At 42.4% G+C, this 26,050-nt stretch overlaps 1 protein-coding gene across 6 annotated transcripts in view; it reads left to right on the forward strand.

Annotated features, from left to right (window-relative positions):
* Positions 1–26,050, forward strand: part of LOC126248989 (acidic mammalian chitinase) — a 190,364-nt gene that overhangs the window by 21,926 nt on the left and 142,388 nt on the right. For 5 of the 6 annotated variants that reach the window (XM_049950555.1, XM_049950554.1, XM_049950556.1 and 2 more), the window contains one exon: positions 13,466–13,752. In XM_049950555.1, the coding sequence (XP_049806512.1) occupies positions 13,466–13,752 (287 nt within the window). Of the gene's footprint in view, positions 1–11,263; positions 11,475–13,465; positions 13,753–26,050 lie in introns of those variants that run through there. The other variant, XM_049950558.1, reaches the window with a different exon arrangement.

The raw sequence follows: 26,050 nt of genomic DNA on the forward strand, positions 1-26,050 counted from the left end.
TAAGAAGCGGACTATCCAAATAAACAAACATTTCCGGTTCAAGTCGTTGCAGTAGGTCTACTACACAGTACCGTAAATTAGGAGCAAAGTCAATTAGCAGATCGTTATCAGGAAAACCAGCCATCGTAATGCAAACTGCCACTACAAGAACGAAAGTTTCCAAACATGTCAATGGGTAGTCGAGGAAAGTGAGCGCATTCTGTCTACTGAATCACAATGCACGCCACTTACGAGGGCACCCGCCAAGTGAGATACCCCAATCTTGCTGAAACTTCACTCAGTGAAAGATGGGACAAAATAAGCGAACACATGTAACGGCTTATCTGCATACACTCGACCGCTTCTGAGAAAAAGACGGTCAAAGTTTTCAGTGCACTGTTGCTATAGTGTAGGTACCTTTTGGGGTGTAAGGATTCAATTGAAGTGGCGGCTCAGCGGCTACCGTCGCGACTTTAGTACCTGGCGCTGCGAGTTCGATACCCGGTTGTTTCTCCCCCCACCCCCTTCCCCCCTCACTCTCTGAATTATCCACGAATGTTTATTGCAATTTATGTTGAAACAATGTTGTCGTTATTCTTCAATTAATTTACTGTGTAATGAAAGAAGTTAAAAAAATGAGAAAATGATACGTAATATTTGTGAATGTCCTTGCAACCATACAGGCTGTAAGGAAGTTCAAAAATATTTAACATTAGTTTCTCATTCGTCTATTATGTTTTTAATTCATTAATTACACAGAAAGTTAATTGACAAATAACGACAACATTATTTCAACATAAATTGGAAGAAACATTCGTTGATAATTCTGATTGAGAGGGAGGAAAAAAATAATAATAAAAAAACCAAAATGGTCTCGAACTCAGGAAGGAACGACGGTAGCCACTGAGCCGCCGCTTCAATTGCATTCTCGGGCGCAAAAGGTATCTACACTATAGCAACAGCGCGTTGATAACTTTGGCCATCGTTTTCTCGGAAACGGTCGAGTGTCTGCAGATAAGCCGAAACACATGTCCGCTTATTTTGTTTTCTCCTTCACTGAGCAAACTTTCTGGACAATCAGCATGTGGCACCTGGCGAATTCCCCCTCGTTAGTCATGTCGCTACTTAGGCCGGGCGAGAACTATGTATGCGTCAGACTAAACTGCGCCACTTGGAAACTCGGCGAGCGAGTAATAAACATGTTTTCCTTCTAATAAGGCAACCTTCTACAGCTAAAATTCGCGGAGTGTTCTTCAGGTTGCCTCAGATATTTCAGAAATGTTTCTTGCATTAGGCCTGCAGTATATGCAGAACGTAAACGTTTCATTTCACGTAATAGTTATCAGGATAAGACATGACAAGAGGTAACCAGTCCCTTCTGAGAAAAAATGCCACCGCATTTTAGAAGTGCGAGCATTCCCATTGCTAGCTAGCTCAAGAGACACTTCGGCTAATGAACGTTTTCTAGCTGTGGCGAGTCTAACGGAGAATTCGAAACATTGGAAAATACGTTCGGCAGCTATGTCGCCGTTTATTTCCTGGGGTGGTGCAGAATTATCCTCCTAAATTTACTCGCTAATAACAGTATTTTGTTATTCCGATAAACATCCAGAATGATTGTCACATAAGTAGTGACATAAAGGTAGAAAATTCAGGTTTTTGAGTCCAGAAAGCTCTATGCAACAGAAATGCAGATCATTTTGACATTTCCATTGCGAAATTGCCGGTTTATTCATGTATGGGGTAATAATAGAGGGCTGTTTGCCTGGGTTGTCTGCTAGCATAGTGCAAGGTGTTTGCTACTGCAAGGGAGGTCTGGTTTGTTTTCGGTTCTAATCTCGATGGAGACAGTTAAGACTATCAGTAAAGCAATTTTAAGAAATTCTCGCGCCCCCAATACGTTTTATTGTTACCTTTATTCTGTACTGGTGCCCTGTGGATGTCAATATGAAACTCTTGTAGAATTTCATACTTGTTACTGCCTAGTTTTTCCGCTTCTGTCCATAATTGAATTCACTTAAATGTGGTACACAATGTTTTTTAACTGAATTTCGTTATGAATCTTCACGCACTGTTAAATTTGCACACTTTCATAGTAGGTCGTCAACGGTAATCCAGTATGACTGGTCTGAACGTTCACGCAGACCTTTTCGCGGCCGAATGCGCATAATATTTTGCTAATTCGTAACGATCTGGGGTACTTTGTCTTACTAAAACAGTTACGTTATCTCGATAAGCTGAAATTCGTTTTTATTAGTACAGTTCATACTAATTAGCGTTTCTTCTTTAATTTATATCTTATATTTACGTGTTGTGTTTAACACACTAATCAGCATTAATATAGTCTTACACATGATTGTAAACAGTCTGACAAAGTTCGGATAGTTTTTCAATTTCACGCCTGTGCATAGTATGTTGGTAGCACTTTGTCGCCTTGCCTGAAGCTGTGTAGCAGACTTTAAAGCTGTGCAGATCAGCATAACGAAAAGACGAGGGGTCTCGTTCATTTTGTCCATGAATGTACATGGTCTGCCTGGTGCTGGACATTTCCTTTGTCAGCACCCACCTGATTCCAAACCAACTACTGCTTTACCTTTGAGAGGCAGACATACACATAGATCAGAGGCACATCCATATGAACTGCTGTAACTACTGATTTGGTTTGTGTCACTTCATAGTTTACACATGAAGTTTGTGCCACTAGAAGGCAGCCAATTTGCTAATACAACAGCAGTTGTGTGCACAGCCTGCCAGCTGCGCCCCCTGTTGGAACTAATGACAATATAGGCTGAAGAGCAAGGCTCTGCCACTTATATATTGCTAATCGTATTGTACCTTGCCTTCCATGTATGTGTATTGTTCGAGCATAAATTACAGTGTCATTGAGTTAGAACATTTTTTGGCAATGAGTACGGTATTCGACTCCATGTTTTCCACTTCAGTCATTCGTCTTTTGAGTTTAATTTCAATGGAGGCAATGCCTAAATCTCTTCTTGAGCAACAACAGGTGCTGACAGTTGCTATTTCTAGTTTAATGACTACACTGGCAGAAAGTGTGGCCCCACCAACAATATACTGCCACCATTCCTTGTATATAATGATGCAACAGAAGACTGGGACGCTTACGAAAAACACCTAAAGCAACATTTCCAGGCGTTTGGAACAACCGATGTAGACTTGTGCAAGGCCTCTTTTTGTCGTGGATTTCACCTCCCACTGCTGTGGATCGGGGGGCTAGAATAGGCCCAAGCTAGTCCTGCCTGGCGTAAGAGGCAACTAAAACGAGTCTCACACGTTTCGTCCTTTATATGATGGTCCCCTGTAGAGTTTGATCTCCATTTTTCAAAATTTTCCCAAAGAGTGAATCAATTGGGGAAGGGCGCCTTTCATGGTGCATCGTGTGTATAGTGCATTGAGATCTTTAGCACACTTTCTTGTCATCGCATCGCAGTCCCACCCATTCTCCATCTTTTGGGCGAGGACACCTTCCTGGGTGCGTTTTCCACCATGCACTATGCAGTGTCACTTTCTGTGCCGATGATGACCATGGACTTCTTTGCACCTCATATCCAGCATGGTAACCAGTCCATTGTGGTGGGACTGCCTTGTACCCTGTTGGTTGTAGCCCCCTGACAACACAGGGATCGCCCTGCTGATGTCCGCACTGTTAACTCCCCACGTATGCCAAGGAGTAGATGCCCGTAACCCTGGGGCATTGGGATTCCCGGAAATGGCCATCCTGCCAGGTGGCCTTTGCTGCGGCTGGGTGGCGCCCGTGGGGAGGGTCCCTGGTCAGAGTGAGTGACATCAGGGTGGATGACACGCCATGAAGTGTAGTATGTCATCTCTTGCTGGTGGTCTGCCACGAGCAGTCTCTAAGCAGGCTAAGTCTAACTTTTAATGCTAAGAAATATTACTCAAGTCGTTCCCCTCCCTGGCCACACCATGGAAGGAGCGCCAGGCTAAGGATGGCAGTGAAGCTTATTCACCCCAGTACCTCATACGTATGAGAGTTTATGGGGAACTTTCATGTCCATGGAGCCTCAGTTTTTTGTGGCGCATTTGGAGGATAAGTTTGGAGAGGTGGACGGCTTGTCCAGAATGTGCTCTGGGTCAGTTTTGATAAACACAGCATTCTCTCCCCAGTGACAGGCATTACTCTCTTGTGGCAAGTTGGGGGATGTTTCTGTTACAATCAAGCCTCATAAGAACTTAAATATGGTCCAGGGTATTGTACTCCGCCAGCCGCGGTGGTCTAGCGGTTCTAGGCGCGCAGTCCGGAACTGCGCGACTACTATGGTCGCAGGTTCAAATCCTGCCTCGGGCATGGATGTGTGTGATGTACTTAGGTTGGTTAGGTATAGGTAGTTCTAAGTTCTAGGGGACTGATGACCACAGATGTTAAGTCCCATAGTGCTCAGAACCAATTATTGTACTCCACAGGGACTTTCTTTTGCAGTCTGACGACGAGCTGCATGCCAATTTCGAGCAGCGAGATGTTCATTTCGTCCAGCACGTCCATCAGGGTCTGAGGGATAACCAGGTTGCCACTGGTGCCTTCATCTTGGCCTTCGAGGGTGACACATTGCCCGAGAAGGTCAAGGTGATGGTCTACCACTGTGATGTCAAGCCATATACCCTCCCCGATGCAGTGCTTTAAGTGCTGGAAGTTCGGCCATATGTCTTCCAGCTGTACTTCCAGCCCCACCTGTTGAGATTGTGGACATCCATCGCATCCCAATACTCCATGTGCGCCCCCCCCCCCCCCCCTCTCCGTCCTCCAATCTGTGTCAGTCGGAGAGAGCATCATTCACCTTGCTCGCCAGACTGCAGGGTTTTACAGAAAGAGAGGAAAATCCTGAAATATAAGACCCTGGATCGACTGTACTACACTGAGGCTAAGAGGAAATTTGAGCGCCTACATCCTGTGGCTATGACCACCTCATACGCTCCTGCTACGAGAACAGTTGTCGCCCCATCAGTTCCTCAAATTCCTGTCGCCTCTCAGAACTGGGAGACTGCACCTGCCCCCTTGATGGTGAGGGGGCACTTCCTTCCCTGTTGCTCTCACACCATCTACTTTGGGAGCAACACCCCCCCCCCCCCCCAATCCAAAAACCATCGGGGATTTCAGTCCCCACTTCTGAGCCAGAGAAGCGTAAGGCTTCTTCGGCTCCTCTTGCTAGGAAGAGGTCTTTTATGTCACTCTCTTACCAGGTTGCTGCTAGTGGGAAAGATGACACCTGCCAGTGGCTGAAGAGCCCAAAAGCAGCTGGTAGTAGGGCTTCACACTCATCCTCAGTGCCGAAAACTGATTCAGTGAAGTCCTCACAGCCATGCAAACCCAAGGAACAGCACGAGAAATCGAAAAAGAAGACCCTCAAGAACAAGGAACTTGCGGTGGCACCCACACCACCACTAGCTACAAGCTCTGCATCTGATGATGGGGTGGAGATTCTGGTGTCTGCTGAGGACCTGGATCTCGCCAAAGCCTCATACACAATGGATATAGACTGCTCAGGAAATAAATAAATAAATCGGTGGCAGCAGGTGACCCTGAGGCGTAACCTGCCTCATTGAATGTTCCATGCCTTCCCAGTCTCACGGTGATGTCATCCTCCAGTGAAATTGCAGCGGTTTTATCCACTGCCTGGCTGATCTACGGCAATTGTTAAGCTTTACACCTGCTTTCTGCATTGCCATCCAGGAAACCTGGTTCCTGGCAATGCACACCCCTGCCCTCCACGGCTATAAGGGATATTACAGGAACCGTAGCAGCTATAATTGAGTGTCAGGTGGAGTTTGCGTTTATGTCCTAAACTCAGTCTTTAGTGAACCTGTGCCCCTTCAAACTCCTCTTGAAGCTGTGGCTGTCAGAATATGGACAACATAGGAAATAAATGCTTGCAATGTATATCTTCCTCCAGATGGTGCAGTACCCCTGAATGTATTAGCTGCACTGATTGATCAACTCCCTAAACCTTTCCTACTTTTGGGAAATTTTAACGCCCATAACCCGTTGTGTGGGGACACCGTGCTTACTGGCCGAGGCAGAGATGTCGAAACTTTCCTCTCTCAGTTCGACCTCTGCCTCTTAAATACTGGGTCCGCCACACATTTCAGGGTGGCTCGTGGTAGTTACTCAGCCATTGATTTATCCATTTGCAGCTCAGGACTTCTCCCATCTATCCATTGGAGAGCACATGACGACCTGTGTGGTTGTGACCACTTTCCAATATTCCTGTCAATGCCCCGGTCACCGACGCCTGCTCAGATGGGATTTAAACAAGGCGGACTGGGAAACTGCCACCACTGCTGTCACCGCTGAATCTCCTCCACATGGTAACATCGATGTGATGGTTGAGTGGGTGACTACAACAATCATTTCTGCGGCAGGAAACGCGATCCTTCGCTCTTTAGGGTGCCCCCGGCGAAAGGCAGTCCCTTGGTGGTCGCCGGAAGTCACTGATGCAATGAAGGAGTGTCGGCGAGCTCTACAGCAACATAAGCAGCACCCTTCCCTAGAGCATCTGATAGCCTTTAAGTGGCTCCGTGCCCGTGTATGCCAGCTTATAAAATGACGGAAACAGGAGTGTTGGGAGAGGTATGCGTCGACCATTGGGCGCCATATGTCACCTTCCCAAGTCTGGATGAAGATCAGACGTCTTTTTGGGTACCAGACCCCAACAGGTGTCCCTGACATTACCATCAATGGCGTGCTATGTACGGACGCAAATGCGATTGCTGAGCACTATGCTTGAGCCTCTGCTTCGGAGAACTACCCCCAGCCTTTTGCACCCTCAAACGCTGGATGGAATACAAAGTCCTCGTGTTCACTAAATGCCACAGTTAACCCTATAAAGCCTCATTCACGGAGTGGAAGCTCCTCAGCGCACTCGCACATTGGCCCAACACAGCTCCTGGGCTGGATTGGATCCACAGTCAGATGATTAAACATCTCTCATCTGACTACAAGCACCATCTCCTCGTTATATTCAACTGGATCTGGTGCGATGGCGTCTTTCCATCACAATGGCGGGAGAGCGCCATCTTTCCAGTGCTCAGACCTGGTAAAAACCCGCTTGATGTGGATAGCTATTGGCCCATCAACCTCACCAACGTTCTTTGTAAGCTGCTGGTGTGTCAGCGGTTGGGTTGGGTCCTGGAGTCTGTGTCCTACTGGCTCCATGTCAGAGCGGCTTCCACCAGGGGCGCTCTACCACTGATAATCTTTTGTCCCTCAAGTCTGCCATTTGAACAGCCTTTTCCAGACGCCAGCACCTTGTTGTCGTCTTTTTTGATGCATGCAAAGCGTATGACACCACCTAGCGACATCATATCCTTGCCACATTATACGGGTGGGGTCTCCAAGGCCTGCACCTGATTTTTATCCAGAGTTTCCTGTTGCTCCCTACTTTCCATGTCCAAGTTGGTGCTGCCCATAGTTCCCCCCATATCCAGGAGAATGGAGTCTCGCAGGGCTCTGTATTGAGTGTACCACTATTTTTGGTGGCCATTAACTCTCCAGCAGCAGCTGTAAGCCCGTCCATTTCACCCTCTCTGTATGCAGACGACTTCTGCGTTTCGTACTGCTCCACTAGTACTGGTGTTTCTGAGTGGTGCCTACAGGCAGCCATCCACAAAGTGCAGTCATGGGCTCTCGCCCACGGCTTCCAGTTTTTGGCCGCTAGGTCGTGTGTCATGCACTTCTGTCAGCATCATACGGTTCATCCGGAACCAGAACTTTATCTCCATGATGATCGACTACTGTAGTGGAGACATATCTATTCTTAGGATTGGTTTTCGACGCCCGATTCACTTGGCTACCTCATCTTCGTCAGCTTAAGTGGAAGTGCTGGCAGCACCTCAATGTCCTCCACTGCCTGAGCAACACCTAATGGGGTGCACATCGCTCTACTCTCTGCAGCTCTACAAAGCCCTTGTTCAGTCCCACTTTGACTATGGGCGTCTGGTTTATGGTTTTGCGGTGCCCTCAGCGTTGCGTGTTCTCGACCCAGTGCACCACTGCGGCGTTCGCCTAGCAGCGGGAGCTTTTAGAACGAGTCTGGTGACTAGTGTCCTGGTGGAGGCCGGAGTCCCTCCATTGCAGATACGCCATGCACAACTACTCACCAGTTATGTTGCACACATTCGTAGTTCTCCTGAGCATCCGAATTACTGTCTCCTTTTTCCACCTGTGGCAGTTCATCTCCCGCATCGACGGTCCAGGTCATGGCTAATGATTGTGGTTCGCATGCAATCCCTTCTGTCTTAACTGGAGTCCTACCCTTTACCACCTCCCATCCAGGTCTGTCCGCAGACACCTCCATGGTGTACACCTCGGCTGCAGATTCGTCTAGACCTTCCACATGACACTAAGTACTCAGTTACTCCTGCCACTCTCCGCTATCACGTTCTCTCAATTCTTGACGTGTTCCAGGGCTCTGAAGTTGTTTACATCAATGGCTTGATGGCTGATGGTCATGTTGGCTTCACCTACATCCACAGAGGCTATTTTGAACAACATTCCTTGCCCAATGGCTGCAGTGTATTCACTGCAGAGCTGGTGGCCATCTCTCATGCACTTCAGTATATCTGTTCATGCCCTGGGGAATCGATGGCAAGTGGACACGGGTACAGCAGCAACATTGGTGAATTCTCAAACTTATGTGGAATTGGGTTTTCCCCCTCTGACTTCAGTGTCATGGAGGCTGGTGAGTTAAAACAAACATCAGAGTCTCATTCTTGGACAGTTTTCTGCACCTGTGATGTACAAGGCTGTGGTTTGTTCATTAACATTCCTACCTGTGGTCAATGCTTACACTGAAAATTTGTTTGGTTTGGATGATTTTATGTGCCAAATTTTCCTCACTGTTCTCTCTGGGATGAGGTTGTGCAACAGAATTTCAGGCTTGTATTATGATGAAGCAGTTTGCCTGTCCCCGTTTTTTCCAGGCCCACCTGGTACTGGTAACTTTACAGGATCAAGTAAAAGCAGAATTAGATCATCTTCAATCCCTTTCTGTTATTTTACCTCTTTCTTCCAGGGAATGATCAGCACCACTGGTGATACTCGAAGAAGCTACCAGTAAATTATGCCTCTGTGATGATTTGTAAATATGTGTAATAATTCAGTCAATCATTGATACTTATCCATTGCCTCACCCTAATGAGCTGTTAGCAGAATTATATGGGGGCCATTATTATTCGTAGATTGACTTGGCAGAGGCATATTTACAACTGCCACTTGATGTGGAATCTAAACACCTTCTAGTTATCAATATCCCATTTGGGCTTTATCAATACTGGTGTTTGTCTTCTGGTGTGGCAAGCACTCCAGCTATTTTTCAATTCTTTTTAGAGCAACTTGTTGCATCAGTTCCAGGCTGCCTCAACTATTTAGATGAGATAATAGTGTCGGGTGCCTCTACAGGGGAACATTTGCAGAACATTCATGCTCTATTTTCTGTTTTACAGTTTGCAGGATTAAAGTGCAATTTGGATGAGGCATAGTTTCTTCAACTATTCACTATTTATTTGGGTTTTGAAGTGTCACATGCTGGCATTGAAACCATTGTGTCAGCATATTCATGCTATTGCTGTCTTGACACACCCCATGTCTGTCAAGGAATTACAAGCATTTTTAGGCAAAATTGCGTACTACCACAAATTCATAACAGTTGCTGCTATGGGGGCACAACCACCCCATGCATTCCTTTCTGGTTGTCCCCAGCTTGCGACCAGGCATTCAAGTTGTTGATATCTAAGCTGCAGTTGGCACCTTGTTGTGACTTTTCAACTGGGCCAGCACCTTGTGTTAGTGATGGATGCATCTCAGTTTGGCCTTGGCACCTTCCTGACTCATAAGTAAGTGGACGGATATGAACACCCTATTGTATATGCCTCTAAATCCTTAAATTCAGCAAAACACCAATATTCCCATATAGAGAAAGAGGCTTTGATGATCATATATGCTCTAAAAAAATTTCAGGTTTTTCTATGTGGGTCTAAGTTTCACCTGATCACAGAACACAAACCAGTAGTGTCTCCTTTTAACCTTTCAGCATCTGAGCTAGACAAAGCCACACATCGTTTACAATGGTGGGCTCTCTTCCTGTCATGATACAATTGTGAGTTGCATTTTTTACCTACAGCGCAAAATGCAAATGCTAATGCCCTATCACTTTTGCTGGTTGTCCAGTTCCAGAGATTGACAAAGAGTAATTCTTTTGTTTTCAGTTGGAAATGGAAGCTCGGAGTTGTTGATGGTTTTCCTATTACTAGCACTAGAATTGCAGCTGTGGTAGCCACAGATCCTGTTTTAAGTAAAGTTGTTTCTTTCATGCTATACGGCTGGCCGGATAAACCTCTGCACCGTGCTTCTGATCCTTTGACAAATTATTTTGCATTTCAAAATTGTCTTTCTGTTTGGGATGGAGTGCTGTTGTGAGCTGCAAAGGACACAGCACCCTGGGTCTTAATTCCATCTGTCCTTTGGTGTGAGGGTGTGTATTATTACATGTGACCCACTGGAGTGTGTCATGTACAAAAACGTTAGCATGCAGACATGTTTTTTTACTCAGGCACTGATGGAGAAATAGCATGAGTTGTTGCAGTCTGCCTGCAGTGTGTTACCCATCAGGCAGCTCCCTGTGCTTCTTTGTCACCATGGCTGCATCCATAGCACCCTTGGGAATGAATTCATGTTGATTTTGTGGGACCTTTTTTGAAATTCTACTGGTTTGTTGTAAGTGATGATTTTTCTAAGTTTTTGTATGTCGTATGTTGTCTGTCTACTTATGTGACAATAACAGTTTCAGATTTGTCAAAAATTTTTGCAGTAGAAGCTCTTCTGTATACATTAGTTACAGGCAATGGACCTCAGTAACTTGAAGATTTTCATAAAGAAGTGGTGTCTGCCATGTCACTCCTCCTCCTTTCCACTCTCAATTGAATTGGAAACAGAATGACTTGTATGAACATTTAAGATGTATATGAAAAAACACGTTTTGGATGTGTCACTGGAAGTAGCTCTTGACCAGTTCCTCAGTTCTTATAGGTTCATGCCTGTTGGCGATAAAGAGTCCAGCAGAGTTGTTGCACGATCATCAGCCCAGGACTCTGCTACATCTGTTCCTGCCAATGCCAGGCCATCTGCCAGCATTGGCACTGCAATGCTTCCAGCTTGGCACAGCTGTCTGGGCTTGCAGGTTGGCCACCAGCCAAAATGAGTGCCAGTGGTAATCAAGAATACCCATCACTGACACAGCCAGAGAGAGTGGTAGTGTGTGTGTGTGTGTGTGTGTGTGTGTGTGTGTGTGTGTGTGTGAGAGAGAGAGAGAGAGAGAGAGAGAGAGAGAGAGAGAGAGAGAGAGACCCGCATTTGTGTGAATTTGTGTGTGTTGTCTACTTCAAAAGAAAGTCTTCTGGCTGAAAGCATACATGTTAAGCAGTCTTTTTGCTGTGCCTGTCTGTGACAGCATCTCTGCCATATGGTGAGTAGCAATCTATCCTTTTCATAATATTTTCATTGATCTTGTAACATGTCTCTCTCTCTCTCTCTCTCTCTCTCTCTCTCTCTCTCTCTCTCTCTGTGTGTGTGTGTGTGTGTGTGTGTGTGTGTGAGAGAGAGAGAGAGAGAGAGAGACATTGCAAGATAAACCAGGACTTGTTTGTAAGGAAATTGACACTTGTGTTGATTTTTTATTGGGGTGTTCATTTTATAGAGCTTATTGCATTCTCTCACTTCTCTCACAAGCTGTGAGTGGTACTTTTGTGGTTAGTTGTCTCCTATACATACCATCTTTGTGTAGCCTAGTACTTAACAGTTTTATCCTCCCATTGGCTGTAGCAAGAGCAGCACATAGTTGGAATGTGGTTGTGGTTGTATTTCATTGTATGCAGTTATCAATACTTGATTATAATCATTGGCCAAACTCTAAAGTATCACTGGTAAGGTAAAAAAAATGGTATCAAATTGTAAAATAAAATAGGAAAATGGGCATTTAGCCACCTGAACATCTCTGTCTATTACACTCTGTCTGGTAAATGATGCCTTGTAACCATCTGACACAGGTGGCTGTCTGAGGTGTCATCTTTTATTCTTACAGCACCAAGTGGCGCTCCATACTCAGATGTACATCTGTCTTCTGTATGCAGATGATAAAAGAAATTGCAGCATTTGTAATTTGCAAGGAGTAGTTATGTACAGCATTACTATAGTAAGAGCATATTCAGCTTTCATATTAGTTGCTGTGTTTTGCCAAGGTGTTGCAAGATTTTCTAATTTTTTTCCTAATTTATGGCAATCATTATACAGTGAGCAATTGACAGAAGTTTTTGGCTAATGGATCCAACTTAACATTGGTAAAAATGATTAACAGGGCAGTCAGAGAGGACACAAAGGGACAGCATAAATGAAAGTTTACTGAGGAATATGTTAATGAAAACAGCAAAAAGATCAGTGCAAAAAGACAAGATTTGTAATTGGTGTGATGAATGGCAACTTGCTCTAAATGTAGAAAAATGTAAGTTGATGCAGCTGAGTAGGATGAACAATCCTATAATCTTTGAATACAACACTAGTAGCATGCTGCTTAACACAGCCACATTGATTAAATATCTAGGCATAACTTTGCAGATTGATATGAAATGGAATGAGCATGTAAGGACAGTAGTAGGGATGGTGAAGGGTCCACTTCAGTGTATTGAGATAGTTTTAGGAAAGTGTGGTTTATCTGTAAAGTATACCACATATAGAACACTAGTGTGACCCATTCTTGAGTACTGCTCATGTGTTTGGGATCCTTGCCAGTTCAGATTAAAGGAAGACATTAAAGCAATTCAGAGGCAGGCTGCTAGACTTGTCGCTGGTAGGTTCAATCAACACATGATTATTTGGAGATGCTTCATGAACTCAAATTGGAATCCCTGGAGGGAAGACGATGTGCTTTCCACAAACCACTACTGAGCAAATTGATAGAACCAACATTTGATGTTGGCTATTGAACTACTCTACTGCCAACAGCATACATATCATGTAAGAACCAGGAAGATGAAATGAGAGAAATGATGGCTCATATGGAGGCATATAGACATTTGTTTTTTTGTTTTTCCCACACACTATTTGTGAGTGGAATAGGAAAGGAAATGACTTGTTGCGGTACAAGGTGCCCTCAACCATACACCATACAGTGGCTTGCAGACTATGTATGTAGGTGAAGATGTAGATATAGACACGACAGTAATTACAGGATGATGCTACAAGAGTGAAGAGTTAAGAATATGCATTTATTTTGGCTGCCCTTTAGTTTTCTATCTCATTTTTGTGTCCTTTTACTCTTTCTAAATGAACCTTTATTTGCCCCACCACAATTTTAGTTCATTGTGACATGATCCAGGGTAGTACTATATGAAAATTTTGATGGAAATTTGTGTATAAGATTTTTTCTATACTTCTCATTTTAACTATTTGCTTGTATTTCAGCACAACACAGTGATCTGAATACATACAAGGGCCAGTTACAAGACATGGAAGATGGTTACTCATTATTTAAACAAGAAGATATGACACAAATACGTAAAACTGATGGATTGACTGGCAGTCAACAAATGAGAAAACATAGTACAAAGCTTGTGTGTTATTATACATTTCCAGGACCAGATGGTTTGGTGCCAGACAAAATCGATCCTTTTCTTTGCACTCACATTAACATTGCAGCAGTTGGTATAAATAATAGCAAGCTGGAACCACTTAGTGAAGAAAGACAAGAAGTAAGAATTACAAAAGTTCTCTATTGATACTTGTGTATGCAAGAAAGAGTATGTCTGCTTTCTAAATTATGATGTTTCCCTTCATACCTGTTGTCACTGTTGTTTTCAGAGTCTAAATATCCCATAATGATTTAACAGTGATTAATTACTTATAGCCAAGCACATTGAGTATACTATAACTAGATAACATATCTTGTCCAAGCACAAAACCTGAATAAGTAAGTGTAGGAAGATGTGTTTTGCATGTTATCTGGTTCAGCTATTTTGACTAAAGTACCTGTACATTTTATTTATTAAGGATAGTGTAGATAGCTGAAGGAATAAAGGTGACCACAGATCATGCTGTTGAGACTCTGAGCAGTCAAAAGACATGAAAATGAGTTTTCATACATTGCTGAGCTTTCAGATTATGTCCATCACAGCTAGGTAACAATACATTGTTTGGGTGCTGCAAAACCAGAATAGCAGTCATCCCAGCTGAGACATTCTCTCTCTCTCTCTCTCTCTCTCTCTCTCTCTCTCTCTCTCTCTCTCTGTCTATAAGAATACTTTCCGGTAGCATATTGAGAATAATGCAGATTTTTTTAATATGCTGAGAACTAAATATTGAGTTCTATAATGTTTTGTGTATTGTACTGGCATTGTTGTTGCAACTGGAAATCAGAGGACTTTGCAAGTGGTAGTTGAGATCAATGGATTAACACTGAAGGACACCTTAAACTGCATACATGAGGAAGAGTGCAGCAGCAATTCTGTGTGCACTGTTTGTTCCTTCTTCCATAATTATTATATGGTATACTATGTACTTGGTTGCATCGTGAGCTCTGTGGCAATGTTGACTAAAGAATGGCGTTTTAGAAGGTACTATGTAATTATTCTTGCTAAGTAATGAATGGTTGTAGATTTCTATTGTAGAGTGGCCCATACCATGAGTTACAGACAACTGCACAGTGAAGACTACTGCTAATGTTACTTAAAAATGTACTGTTTATTCCCCACTCTTACTCTTTATCTGAGAGGTACAGTCAAAAACAGTGAATAACAGTTAAAAAACCCATATATTGTATATTGGCATGAAAAACTTGTGAATTACTGAAAAAAAGATAAATGGAAAATTGAAAATGTTTACACCATTAGTGGATGAGCAATGAACATTCAGTAACATGCACTAATGTAACATTTATTTGAACTGAAACTTTAGTTTAGCCAAAACTCATAAAGAAAGAAATTCTAATCCTTGTTGTTGGTTAATGTATTAATCTAATAATTCACTGGCTGTTTGCTCAACCTGTTTGCATATCCATTCTCTCACCCTTCTTATATATAGGAGTAAGCTGTGGCTTTTTATGAGTTTTTGGGAAAGTTTGCTGTGCAAAATATTCAAAATAAATACAAACTAAGAAAAAACCATTAGGATCCCCTAATTTGTTTTCAGCACCCTTCAAGTGCTGCATATAAAATGAATTTGACTGATGGCAAAACAAATAGATTAAAATTGTGTTTTAAATAAACTACACCATTTTCTCGTCTACCCATAACCCATATTCAGCCAGTGTTAAAAGTTCTAATCAACACTTAACACTACATGTCACTTCTGTACTTTTCATAGTCACCGCCTTAGAGCTATTTTACATTATTTAATTTTAGATGTAGCTACCCTTGGTTAACAATATTCATAATGTGACAATGAAAATTGTTGTGACTCGCCGCTCTTTCAAAGTGCCGCTGTGCAGTTACGCGCATCCTCTACATGCGGCGCTGTCTGCCAGCCATGCAGCAGCAGCGCCACTTAAGCGGCCAGCCAGCCAGCGGCCGCCAGACTCGGACTCAGTTATGATTTGACTGTTAAAGTGTACACACGTCTTACTCTGTTTACTTGATCTGTGACTTTCATGTATTGCGTCTTCCTTGAAATATATTTGTTCAACTTGAAGTAATAACAATTGGCGACGAGGTAGTGAATTTTCTTTTCCATCATTGAACCACATGTTTCCATGGCTACTTTAGAGCAACTATTGCAAGGTCTCATAGAACAGCAAATGCTTCTCACAAATGCAATTCGTGATATTGTCGCAGCATCAAATGCGGGGCGTCTCTCATCATTGTCTCTACCTCCTTTTCCTCCTTATGACGATATGGCAGAAGACTGGTCTGATTACGAAAAAAGTCTTCGTCAGCACTTCTTAGCATTTCATGTCGCAGATGAACAAACATGTAAGCCTCTGTTCCTTTCATGGATTTCAACTCAAATGTATTGGTTGTTGTCGCAATTGGCTCCTTTGAAAGATCCTACATCTTTGTCCTTTGCTGAAATGTGCTCGCATGTGGTAGCCTCTCGTGTTGCCTTTTATCATTGTCAAAATTACCGAATCAATCCTATCGCGCTTGGGCTGCTGAACTTCACAGCCTCAGTAGAAAGTGTCAATTTGTTACTGAAGTTCACAAAGAATCCTACGCCGATTCCATGGTACGGGATGCTATTATCCGATCGGCGCCCGACAAAGAAGTTAGGCAGCGTGCCCTTCAGTTGGCAAATCCGATTTTTGATGTAGTCCTATCCATCGCTCAGTCTTTTGAAATTTCTCGCGCCGCTGGAGTGCAAATAGAGGCATGCGGCGACGTCGGGGAAATACAACCTCTGTGCAATGTTGACGAAGCGTGTGGCATGCCCCCACTGGCCGACGTGGCCACAGTACACTCCCAAGCGCAGCCTCGGCCTAACCGTAAACAAACCTCTAAGAAACTGCTGCAAAACCCACGGCAACTTCCTTCATGTCCGCGTTGTTTTACGAAACATTCACGAGAAGATTGTCCACAACATTGGGCCATGTGTCACAAATGCAAAAAAAAAAAGGGTCATGTGTCATCTGTTTGCAAATCTGACTGCATACATGATGTTCATGAACATGATGCTGATTCTGATTCTGTGTTGCCTGTCAGTTGTACTTCTTCCCTTTCAGGGAAGTTATTCCTCACTGTCCAAATACTTGATCGAGATGTTCGCATGCAGGTGGATACTGGTTCTGCTGCCACTATCATCAACTCGCAGAGGTATCTTCAGATGGGTTCTCCAATCCTGTCACCTGTCACTAGGCAATTACAGACTTACAATATGCAGAAGATTTCTCTCTTGGGACAATTTGATGCTGAGGTATCTTACAAATCCGTCGTTTGCACTGTTCCCATATTTGTGGTCGACCAGAGTAACGTAGAGAATCTTTTTGGTTTCGATGCCTTTTGCATTTTTGGGTTCTCCATAGACGACTCTGTCAATATCGTCTCTGATGCTATTCCTTATGCTCAATTGGATTCCTTGTCGATGACATTTTCGTCCCTTTTTTCTCCTGGGTTAGGCCGCACAAACGACTTTGAAGCTCATATCACGCTCAAACCCACTGCTCGGCCCATTCCTGTGGCCCTTCGTGATCAGGTCAAACGGGAGCTGGATCATCTCACTGCTTCAGGGGTCTCGCTTCCTGTCACTTCCAGTGAGTGATCCTCTCCTGTCGTTGTTGTTGCTAAGCCAAATGGTGATATTCGTCTCTGGCAATTTCAAAGCCACTGTAAATGCTCAATGCCTTATCGACACTTACCCTATGCCTCGACCTGAAGAATTGTTCACTAAACTTCCTGGAGACCTGTATTTTTCTAAACTTGACCTGTCAGAAACTTATCATCAACTTCCTCTCAACGCTGCTTTCTGGCAGTTTCTGGTCCTTAACACGCCTTTCGGCCTTTATCAATACCAATGATTGCCATTTGGGGTTGCCAGCGCCCCTGCTCTCTTTCAGCGATTCTTGGAACAATTATTGCTCACTCTCTCTGAGTGTATAAATTACCAGGACAACATTGTTGTCACCGGCTCCACCACTGATGAACATCTTCAAAATCTCCACACACTTTTTCACGTCTTACAGACTGTTGGTCTTAAGTGTAATCTTCAGAAATCAAAATTTTTCCAGGCATCTATCACATACTTGGGGTTTCAACTCTCTCGGGATGGTATTCGTCCACTTCAGCAAACTGTCACTGCGATCGATGCCCTTCCTCGCCCTACATCTGTTAAGGAACTGCAGGCCTACTTGGGAAAAATAGCATACTATCACAAGTTTTTACAGTCTCCTGCTTCGGTGGCTCAGCCGTTGCATCGCCTGTTGCATAAAAACATGCCTTTTCACCAGTCCGTGTCATGCGATGCTGCTTTCCAGAAATTGAAGACTATGCTGAAACAGGCCCCGTGCCTGGCTACTTATCAACCTTACCAACATCTTGTTCTCGCCACGGACGCCTCTCAATACGGGGTCGGTGCAGTCCTTGCGCACCATTTTTCTGACAGTTCTGAACAACCCATTGCTTATGCCTCCAAAACGCTCATGGATGCCCAACAAAAGTGTTCTCAAATTGAAAAAGAAGCTTTGGCCATTATTTATGCTCTTCATAAGTTTGGTGTTTTTCTCTATGGATCCAAATTTCATCTTGTTACGGATCACAAACCACTTGTTTCCTTGTTCCATCCATCAACGTCACTTCCCAACAAGGCTGCACACCGCCTCCAGCGTTGGGCTCTTTACTTGTCTCGTTTCAATTATGAGACTCATTTCCGGCCCACGGCTCAACATGCGAATGCTGATGCACTGTCTCGCCTTCCCATGGGTCCTGATGTGGCATTCGATAGGTACGAACTTTCGTGTTTCCACCTGGATGTTGCCGAGCAGCGGGTTGTGGACGGGTTCCCCATCACCGGGGACCGGCTGGCGGCTGCTATGGGTTCTGACCCTACCCACTCCCGGGTTTTACGCTGTATTCAGAAGGGTTGGCCAGATCGTCCGTCTGCTAAGACTTCTGATCCATTGCAGAACTACTACGCTTTGCGTTACCGCCTCACGGCTAGGGATGGTGTTATCCTCCTTTCCACCGAAAATGCTTCGCCGCATGTTGTGGTACCTGCATCTTTGTGTGCTGTGGTCTTGCGCCTCCTTCACCAAGGGCACTGGGGTGTCTCTTGCACAAAATCTCTGTCGCACAGTCATGTGTACTGGCCCGGCATCGACTCTGAAATCGCATACATGGTCGTTGCCTGCAGCCCTTGTGCGTCACAGGCCGCCGCCCCAAAGTCATGTTTGTCACCATGGCCTTCACCTGAGAAGCCCTGGGAGCATATTCATGTTGACTTTGTGGGACCTTTTTTAGATACTTATTGTCTCCTCGTAATTGACGCCTACTCTAACCTTCCTTTCATTGTCCGTTGCACGTCGCCTACCACCGTGGCAACCACCAATGCTCTTGCTTGCATTTTCTCTTTGGAAGTCCTTCCCTCTACTCTTGTTACTGATAATGGTCCGCAATTTGCCTCTTCCAATTTTGCCGATTTTTGTGCCCGTCACGGCGTCATGCATGTCACGGCCCCTCCGTTCCATCCACAATCAAACGGTGAGGCTGAACGACTGGTCTGCACATTGAAGGCTCAGATGAGGAAACTCCTGACTTCTTCTGCTGCTGATGATGCGCTTCTCCAATTTCTGGCTTCTTACCGTTTCACCCCCATGGGCGACCACAGCCCGGCTGAGCTCTTACATGGCCGACAGCCCTGCACGCTACTTCATCTTCTGCGGCCTTCCACTTCATGGCCACGGGTGCCTTTGCTTGGCCGGTTCAGCGCCGACAACCTTGTATGGGTACGGGGATGTGGCAGGCGGCCAAAATGGAGTCCTGGCCGCATCTTACAACACCGTGGCCAATGCCTGTATGAAATCCAGACGGACACGGGTGTTGCAGTGCGTCATTCGGACCAGCTTCAGCCTCGTGTGCCGGCAATGCCTGTTCCGGATGCTCAGGATACTGGCTCAGGATACTGGAATCTCTCATTACTCACAACACAGTCCTCTCAGCATCATATCGGTGCCAGCACAAGAACTGACGCCACCAGGAGACATGCCCATGCAGGAACCAGATGACCATCATCTGTCGGAGGAAGTCTACTCGCCTCCTTCTCCTACGGATATGGACAAATCGCCCATGTCTCCTGTTATAACAACTGGACTTGCCGCAACGGGCCGATTGGTGCACGGGGCCCCAGCAGATTCGACCCCCATGTCTCCTGTCATCTTGACCCATTATCATCGGGGACACTTCTATCCGTACAGGAAGCCTCCTCCTCTAGACTTTACGGCCAGTCAAACAACACCTATACATCTATGGAAATTAACAATCTACAGGCCACCTCCATCAAGACCTGTGCAAAAACTTCAAAAGGGGGCAAAAATGTTGTGACTCGCCGATCTTTCAAAGTGCCACCGGGCAGTTACCCGCGTCCTCTACATGCGACGGTGTGTGCCAACCATGCAGCAGCAGTGCCACTTAAGCGGCCAGCCAGCCAGCGGCCGCTAGACTTGGACTCAGTTATGATTTGACTGTTAAAGTGTACACACGTCTTACTCTGTTTACTTAATCTGTGACTTTCATGTATTGCGTCTTCCTTGAAATATATTTGTTCAACTTGAAGTTATAACAAAAATATTACTGTATTGTACAATGCTTAAAATACATTATACAACATACAGTCATTTGAAATATCTCATAACATAAAAAGAGCAGCCAAAATTGTACTGTTAAAGTGATTAAGCCACCAGTATGACATGTCACATGGAAGCCCCTTGACATCATTGGCACTATTGTTTCAAGTCCATCACATTTTTAAACCACAGGGACTATTCTGTTTCCTGCATTTGCATGAAATACACCTTACACTCAGAGTGCCATGAGTTATGTTTATGAACTTATGAATTTTGGAAGACTTTTTATTCAACCTCATTTTTACAAAAATTAAGTACTGACACTAAAGCCTTACTTACATACCCTACCCCACTTTGCTTTCCACCCTATTAATGTCTTCTTTCATACCTATATTACTCAAAATACTCATAATTTGTCTTAACATCATTTCCACTTTTCCGTTTGTCATAAACTTTTTCCCTTGCTGATTTTTGCTACTAGATTCCTCCTCTTGAACCTTAACGATCTCACCCACTTCAGTACTGTTTTTGTCCATTTTGCTCACATCACCACACAATGTATATTATGCTTTTATTATTCCATTTATAATAGGCTTTTCATCCCCATCTTTCAAAGTTACGTTCACGTCAGATTGATGAGCACTATCGTCTACTGAACGAGGCCGCTGTTGTGCCTTTGACTTGTTCATTAATGCCACTCATTATGTATTACTTAATGTAAAACCACTTTTGCTATGGAATTACCTTGTTTTTTAATCAATCATCTGCTGCTTGTTGCTGCTGCAGTTGTCATCTCGATTTGTAATCTGTTGCAAGTTGTAATTCTTTCAGCGAGGTGTCTTGTTTATCTCCGGTCAGCTGTGTCCACCTGCGTGCTGATTGTCTGCTCCTGTACTCAGTGGCTGCTTCCATAGAACCCACTGGCTGATGGAATACTGTCATACTGTGGCCATGAAAACCAAACACTGATTGGCTCTTCATCACTGCACTGTAAACCACTCTTGATTTCACTGTTCAAAGTTCGCAACTCCTTGTTTATGGTGGCTATGTACAATAGTCCTCACCCGGGGCACCATATGTAGTGGTTCACCTACTTTGTTTCTTAATTTGTTGTCCTCAGTGTTGACATGCTGGCTGAAAAATAGGGGGTGGACGTGCAATACTGTCTTCTGTAAATGATGTAGCCGACAGATGCACAACTGTGTTTCAGAGTCTCTTACTTTCACTTTGCACAACCGCCAAATAATACACAGTTATATATGGCCAGTGCACTAATGTTCTAACTTAGCATAAGCCTCATTAATAGCTTGCAGTTGAACATCCACATACTGCTACAATAGTTTACTGTTGAACATCTATGAGCAGTAAAAACATAACCACAATGTTCACCATTCTTGAAGAATGAACAGGTGCGTATGGAAACAGACAATGTCATTGTTTTTACACATGACCTATTGGTGTAACACTTATTTCACTGTTAAGTCAATGCATTGTTGTCACTAACCAACACTGGCTCCTCATCTGAAACTCGGCCATGGACGGACTGTCTTGTGACCAGAAATGGGGCCCTTATATATCCTCGCAATAATAGGTACTGAAACTACACATTGTTCAGAATTAAGTGTACAGAAATAACATACTATGCATAAGTGAGCACTGGGTAAAAGAAATGCAAGCGTCTAGCATAATTATTCCAAATTTTGAAATGATTAGCAAATTTTGTAGAATCAACCATAAAGGGGGTGGGACATGTATTTATGTTAGGACAGGGGTAGAATCAAAAGAAATTAAATGTAAACTAAAATGCATAGAAAAAGATTTTGAATACAGTATATGTGAGCTAACCAAATTAAAAATTACTATTGTGTATTTGTACCGATCACCACTGGACAACTTTGCCATTTTTATGGAAAACCTTGAGGGACTGCTGAATGAACTTAAACATAATGTAATTGTTCTTGGTGATTTTAATGTTAACTTTAAGAATGATTGTAGTAAATAACAGCAACTGTGCAATCTGTTATTGTGTCATAATATGATGACAACTGTAAATGAAGCTACCAGATGCGGAAATATGTCTGAAACTATAATAGATCAAGTATTTATAAACAAGGACAAGTGTGAATATAACACTGAAGTAATTGACACTGGTTTCTCGGATCACAAGGGTATCAAATTGAGTTTAAATGTCACATCTTACAAGGAACCTGTTATCAATAACAATTACAGAGAAAGGAGATTTATAAATGATGACAGCATAAGAATTTTTAATTACATTCTGGAAAATAACAACTGGGGTAGTGAATCAAGTGGTGATGTCAACAGAAAGTTTGACTCATTCCTTGAAAGCTACAAACACTGCTTCGATGTTGCCTTTCCTATAAAAAGAGTCAAAACTAAACATAAAACCAAAACATGGGTTACACAGGGGATTAGAAAGTCATCAGACACTCTCAGAAAGTTAAATAAATCAGCCAGGAAGAATGTAGTACTGAAAGCACATGTGAAATGTTATAGAAGCCTGTACAAGAAAGTAATAATTGCAGCTAAGAAGCTTGATAATGATACCTATACTGAGAAAGGTAACAACAAAATGAAGTCAACTTGGGAGGTAATAAATAAAAATATAGGTAGACACAAAAGAAAAGATAACAGCTTTGTCATTAAAAGTGGGGGTAAAACTGTTAAGGACCCACTTCAGATTGCCAACATATTTAATGAATATTTCACAAATGTAGCCATAAATTTAATTAAAACTAAATGCAATTCCAATAGCAAGGTAAAAATCCCCATGAATGACATGACAATGTTCCTTTATCCAGTAACTGATTCAGAGGTACTAAATGCTATAAATAAGTTAAAAAATAAAATGTCATGTGGGTGTGATGGGATTCCTGACAAAGTCATTAAGCAAAGTGCAAGAAACATAGCCTCGCATCTCACTGAAATTATAAATGAATCTTTTAAGACAGGGGTGTTTCCATCAAAACTTAAAATGTCTACTATAAAGCCACTTTACAAGAATGGTGATAAATATGATGTTAGTAACTTTAGGCCTTTATCAATGTTGTCAGGTTTCTCAAAAATAATAGAAAGGATAATGTATCAGAGACTATACAAATTTCTTATTAAGAATAGAATATTGGTTAATGCGCAAAATGGTTTCCGTAAAAATAAATCAACTGAAACAGCTATCTTCAATTTTTTGCAACTTGTTCTAAATTCCATAAACAGAAAGGAATTAAATTGTGGATTGTTTTTAGACTTATCAAAGGCCTTTGATGTCATCGACCATAAGTTACTGCTTAGGAAGTTATATGCCTATGGGATACGTGGTTTGAATCATATCTGTCAGACAGGTATCAGAAGGTGGAGATAAGCCAGGCAGATAGGACATATTCATCAAGATTCGAGAGAGTTTTGTATGGAGTACCCCAGGGATCTGTATTAGGGCCATTACTGTTTTTAATATTTATCAGTGACCTACCAAGTCAACTATCTGAAGCAGAGGCAGTACTGTTTGCTGATGATACAAGTTTGTTTGTTAAAGCAAATAGTGAAGCTGACTTACAGGAAAAAGTCACATTAGCAACAGACGAAGCAGACAGATGGTTTAATGAAAACAGACTCATTGTGAATGCCAAAAAAACAACGTGGATCAACTTCAGATATATTACAAATAAAATAAAAACTAACCTTACAGTAGAACTGGGTAAGTGTAAGATTGAACAAGCATCATACACTAAATTCTTGGGAGTATGGTTTGATGAACACTTAAGATGGGAAAAGCATGTAATATCATTGAACAAAAAATTAAGTCAAACATGTTATATACTTAGAATGCTTAAAAGCTCATGTAATATTAAAACAGTGTTATGTGTTTATTTCTCATTCATGCACAGTTTATTAAGATACGGCGTACAGTTTTGGGGGAACATCAGTCTAACAAAACACTCATTTAGACTACAAAAGAAGGCAGTCAGAATAATAAAAGGTATAGGATATAGAGACTCTTGTAGGCAAGATTTCAAAGAATTAAAAATCATGACACTACCACCTTTATACATATATGAAAGCATATGTTTCTTAAAAGAACACGAGGAATTTTCTACATTAAACAGAGAATTTCACAACTACGAAACAAGGAATAGGAATGATTTCCTCAGATAAATTCATAAAACAGCTATGTCTCACAAAAGTGTACTATACCAACCCAAAATCCTCTACAGTGCTCTCCCCAAAGAACTAAAAATAATACCAAAACTGTACATATTTAAAAGAAAATTAAAAAACATTTTATTGAGCAATAGTTTTTACAGTATTGAAGAGTTTATGAATCGTTGACAATAAAAGCACAGTTAATATTTCCCTGACATAATAAATATGTGTAATTGCTCACATTTAAATACTTGCTGTTTCTATGAAAGTGTGAAACAGTGTTAATGTAAGAATGTAAATAATCTTTGATGTGAGAATCACTAACTTTTTTTTTTTGTACGTTGTTATCCTACTTGTATATTTTTATGTTAATGTTCTAAAAGTTCTATTAAAATTGTAATGTCTAAGTGACTAGTAAATTCAATTACAAATTTTCATGTATATGTATTTTAAATTGTAATGTTTATTGACAAGTCCTATATCATTTCGATGATGTACTACAAGGACGCTAATAAATTGAATTGAATTGAATTGAATTAAAACTTAACTCATTAAATTAACTGAATACATAAAAAAATTGGTTCTTTTTAACAGTTTCTTCTACTACAAGAGTTGGGCCGAATTAGTTGATTAAATGATGAAATTAACATGTATAGTTACACAAGCAATACTTGACAAAACTTTTAATTACTTTTGAATTGATTAAGGGCTGGCTTTGCTAACATGTTTTCGAATAGAGCGAAATAAACAATTTAAGATTACCAGTATTTCGTCTTTCAAATGTTTATAATTAATACAGAATCTATATTTGTTTATATGTCAACAATAGAACTTAAGCTATGAAACAATTACTGATTTCACACTATAATAAAAGATACTAATTAGGAATAGTCAAAATAAATTAGAAAATCAAATACATACATAAAACTAATCACAAAACTAGATCTGGTGTTATATTCTTTAAAACTGAGGGCAAACCTATCTCTATTATGAAAATGCAGATTACATTCACGTATGTTAATGGTAAATAGTTAAAAGTAAAGAAAATGAATTTTAAGGAGGCAGATGGTAGAACAAGAGGGGAAGTAAAAATATCCCACCTTGCTTCATCACAGTGTGTCTTCAACATGTGGCAAAATCAAGGTGAAACTACTTTCAGATGATGTGTGGTTGGGTGGCCACTCCTCATTACTGATGTTGGATGTTATAGGCTGGGCAGACTGGTAAAACAGGACAGGTGGCGAACTGTGGCGGAACTACCATTAGACTTTAATGCTGGGCAAGGTACAAGTGTGCCTGAACACACAGTGCACTGAACACTCCTAATGATGGGCCTCAGCAGCCAACACCGCATGCATGTTCCAATGTTAACACAACAACATTTGCAACTATGACTGAAATGTCCATGTGATCATTGGCATTGAACATTGTTGCAGTGGCAGAGTGATGCACGGTCTGATGAATCCTGATACCTTCTTTATAATGCCAATGGGAGGGTGTGAATCTGTCATCTACCAGGGGAATAGCTCCTTGATGCCTGTACTGTGGGCTAGAGACAAGCTGGCGGCAGCTCCATTATGCTCTGAGGAACATTCACATGGGCATCCATGGGTCCTGTGGAGCTTGTG

This window comes from Schistocerca nitens, chromosome 3 (genome assembly GCF_023898315.1).
Source record: "Schistocerca nitens isolate TAMUIC-IGC-003100 chromosome 3, iqSchNite1.1, whole genome shotgun sequence".
Classification (NCBI taxonomy): Eukaryota; Metazoa; Arthropoda; class Insecta; order Orthoptera; family Acrididae; genus Schistocerca; species Schistocerca nitens.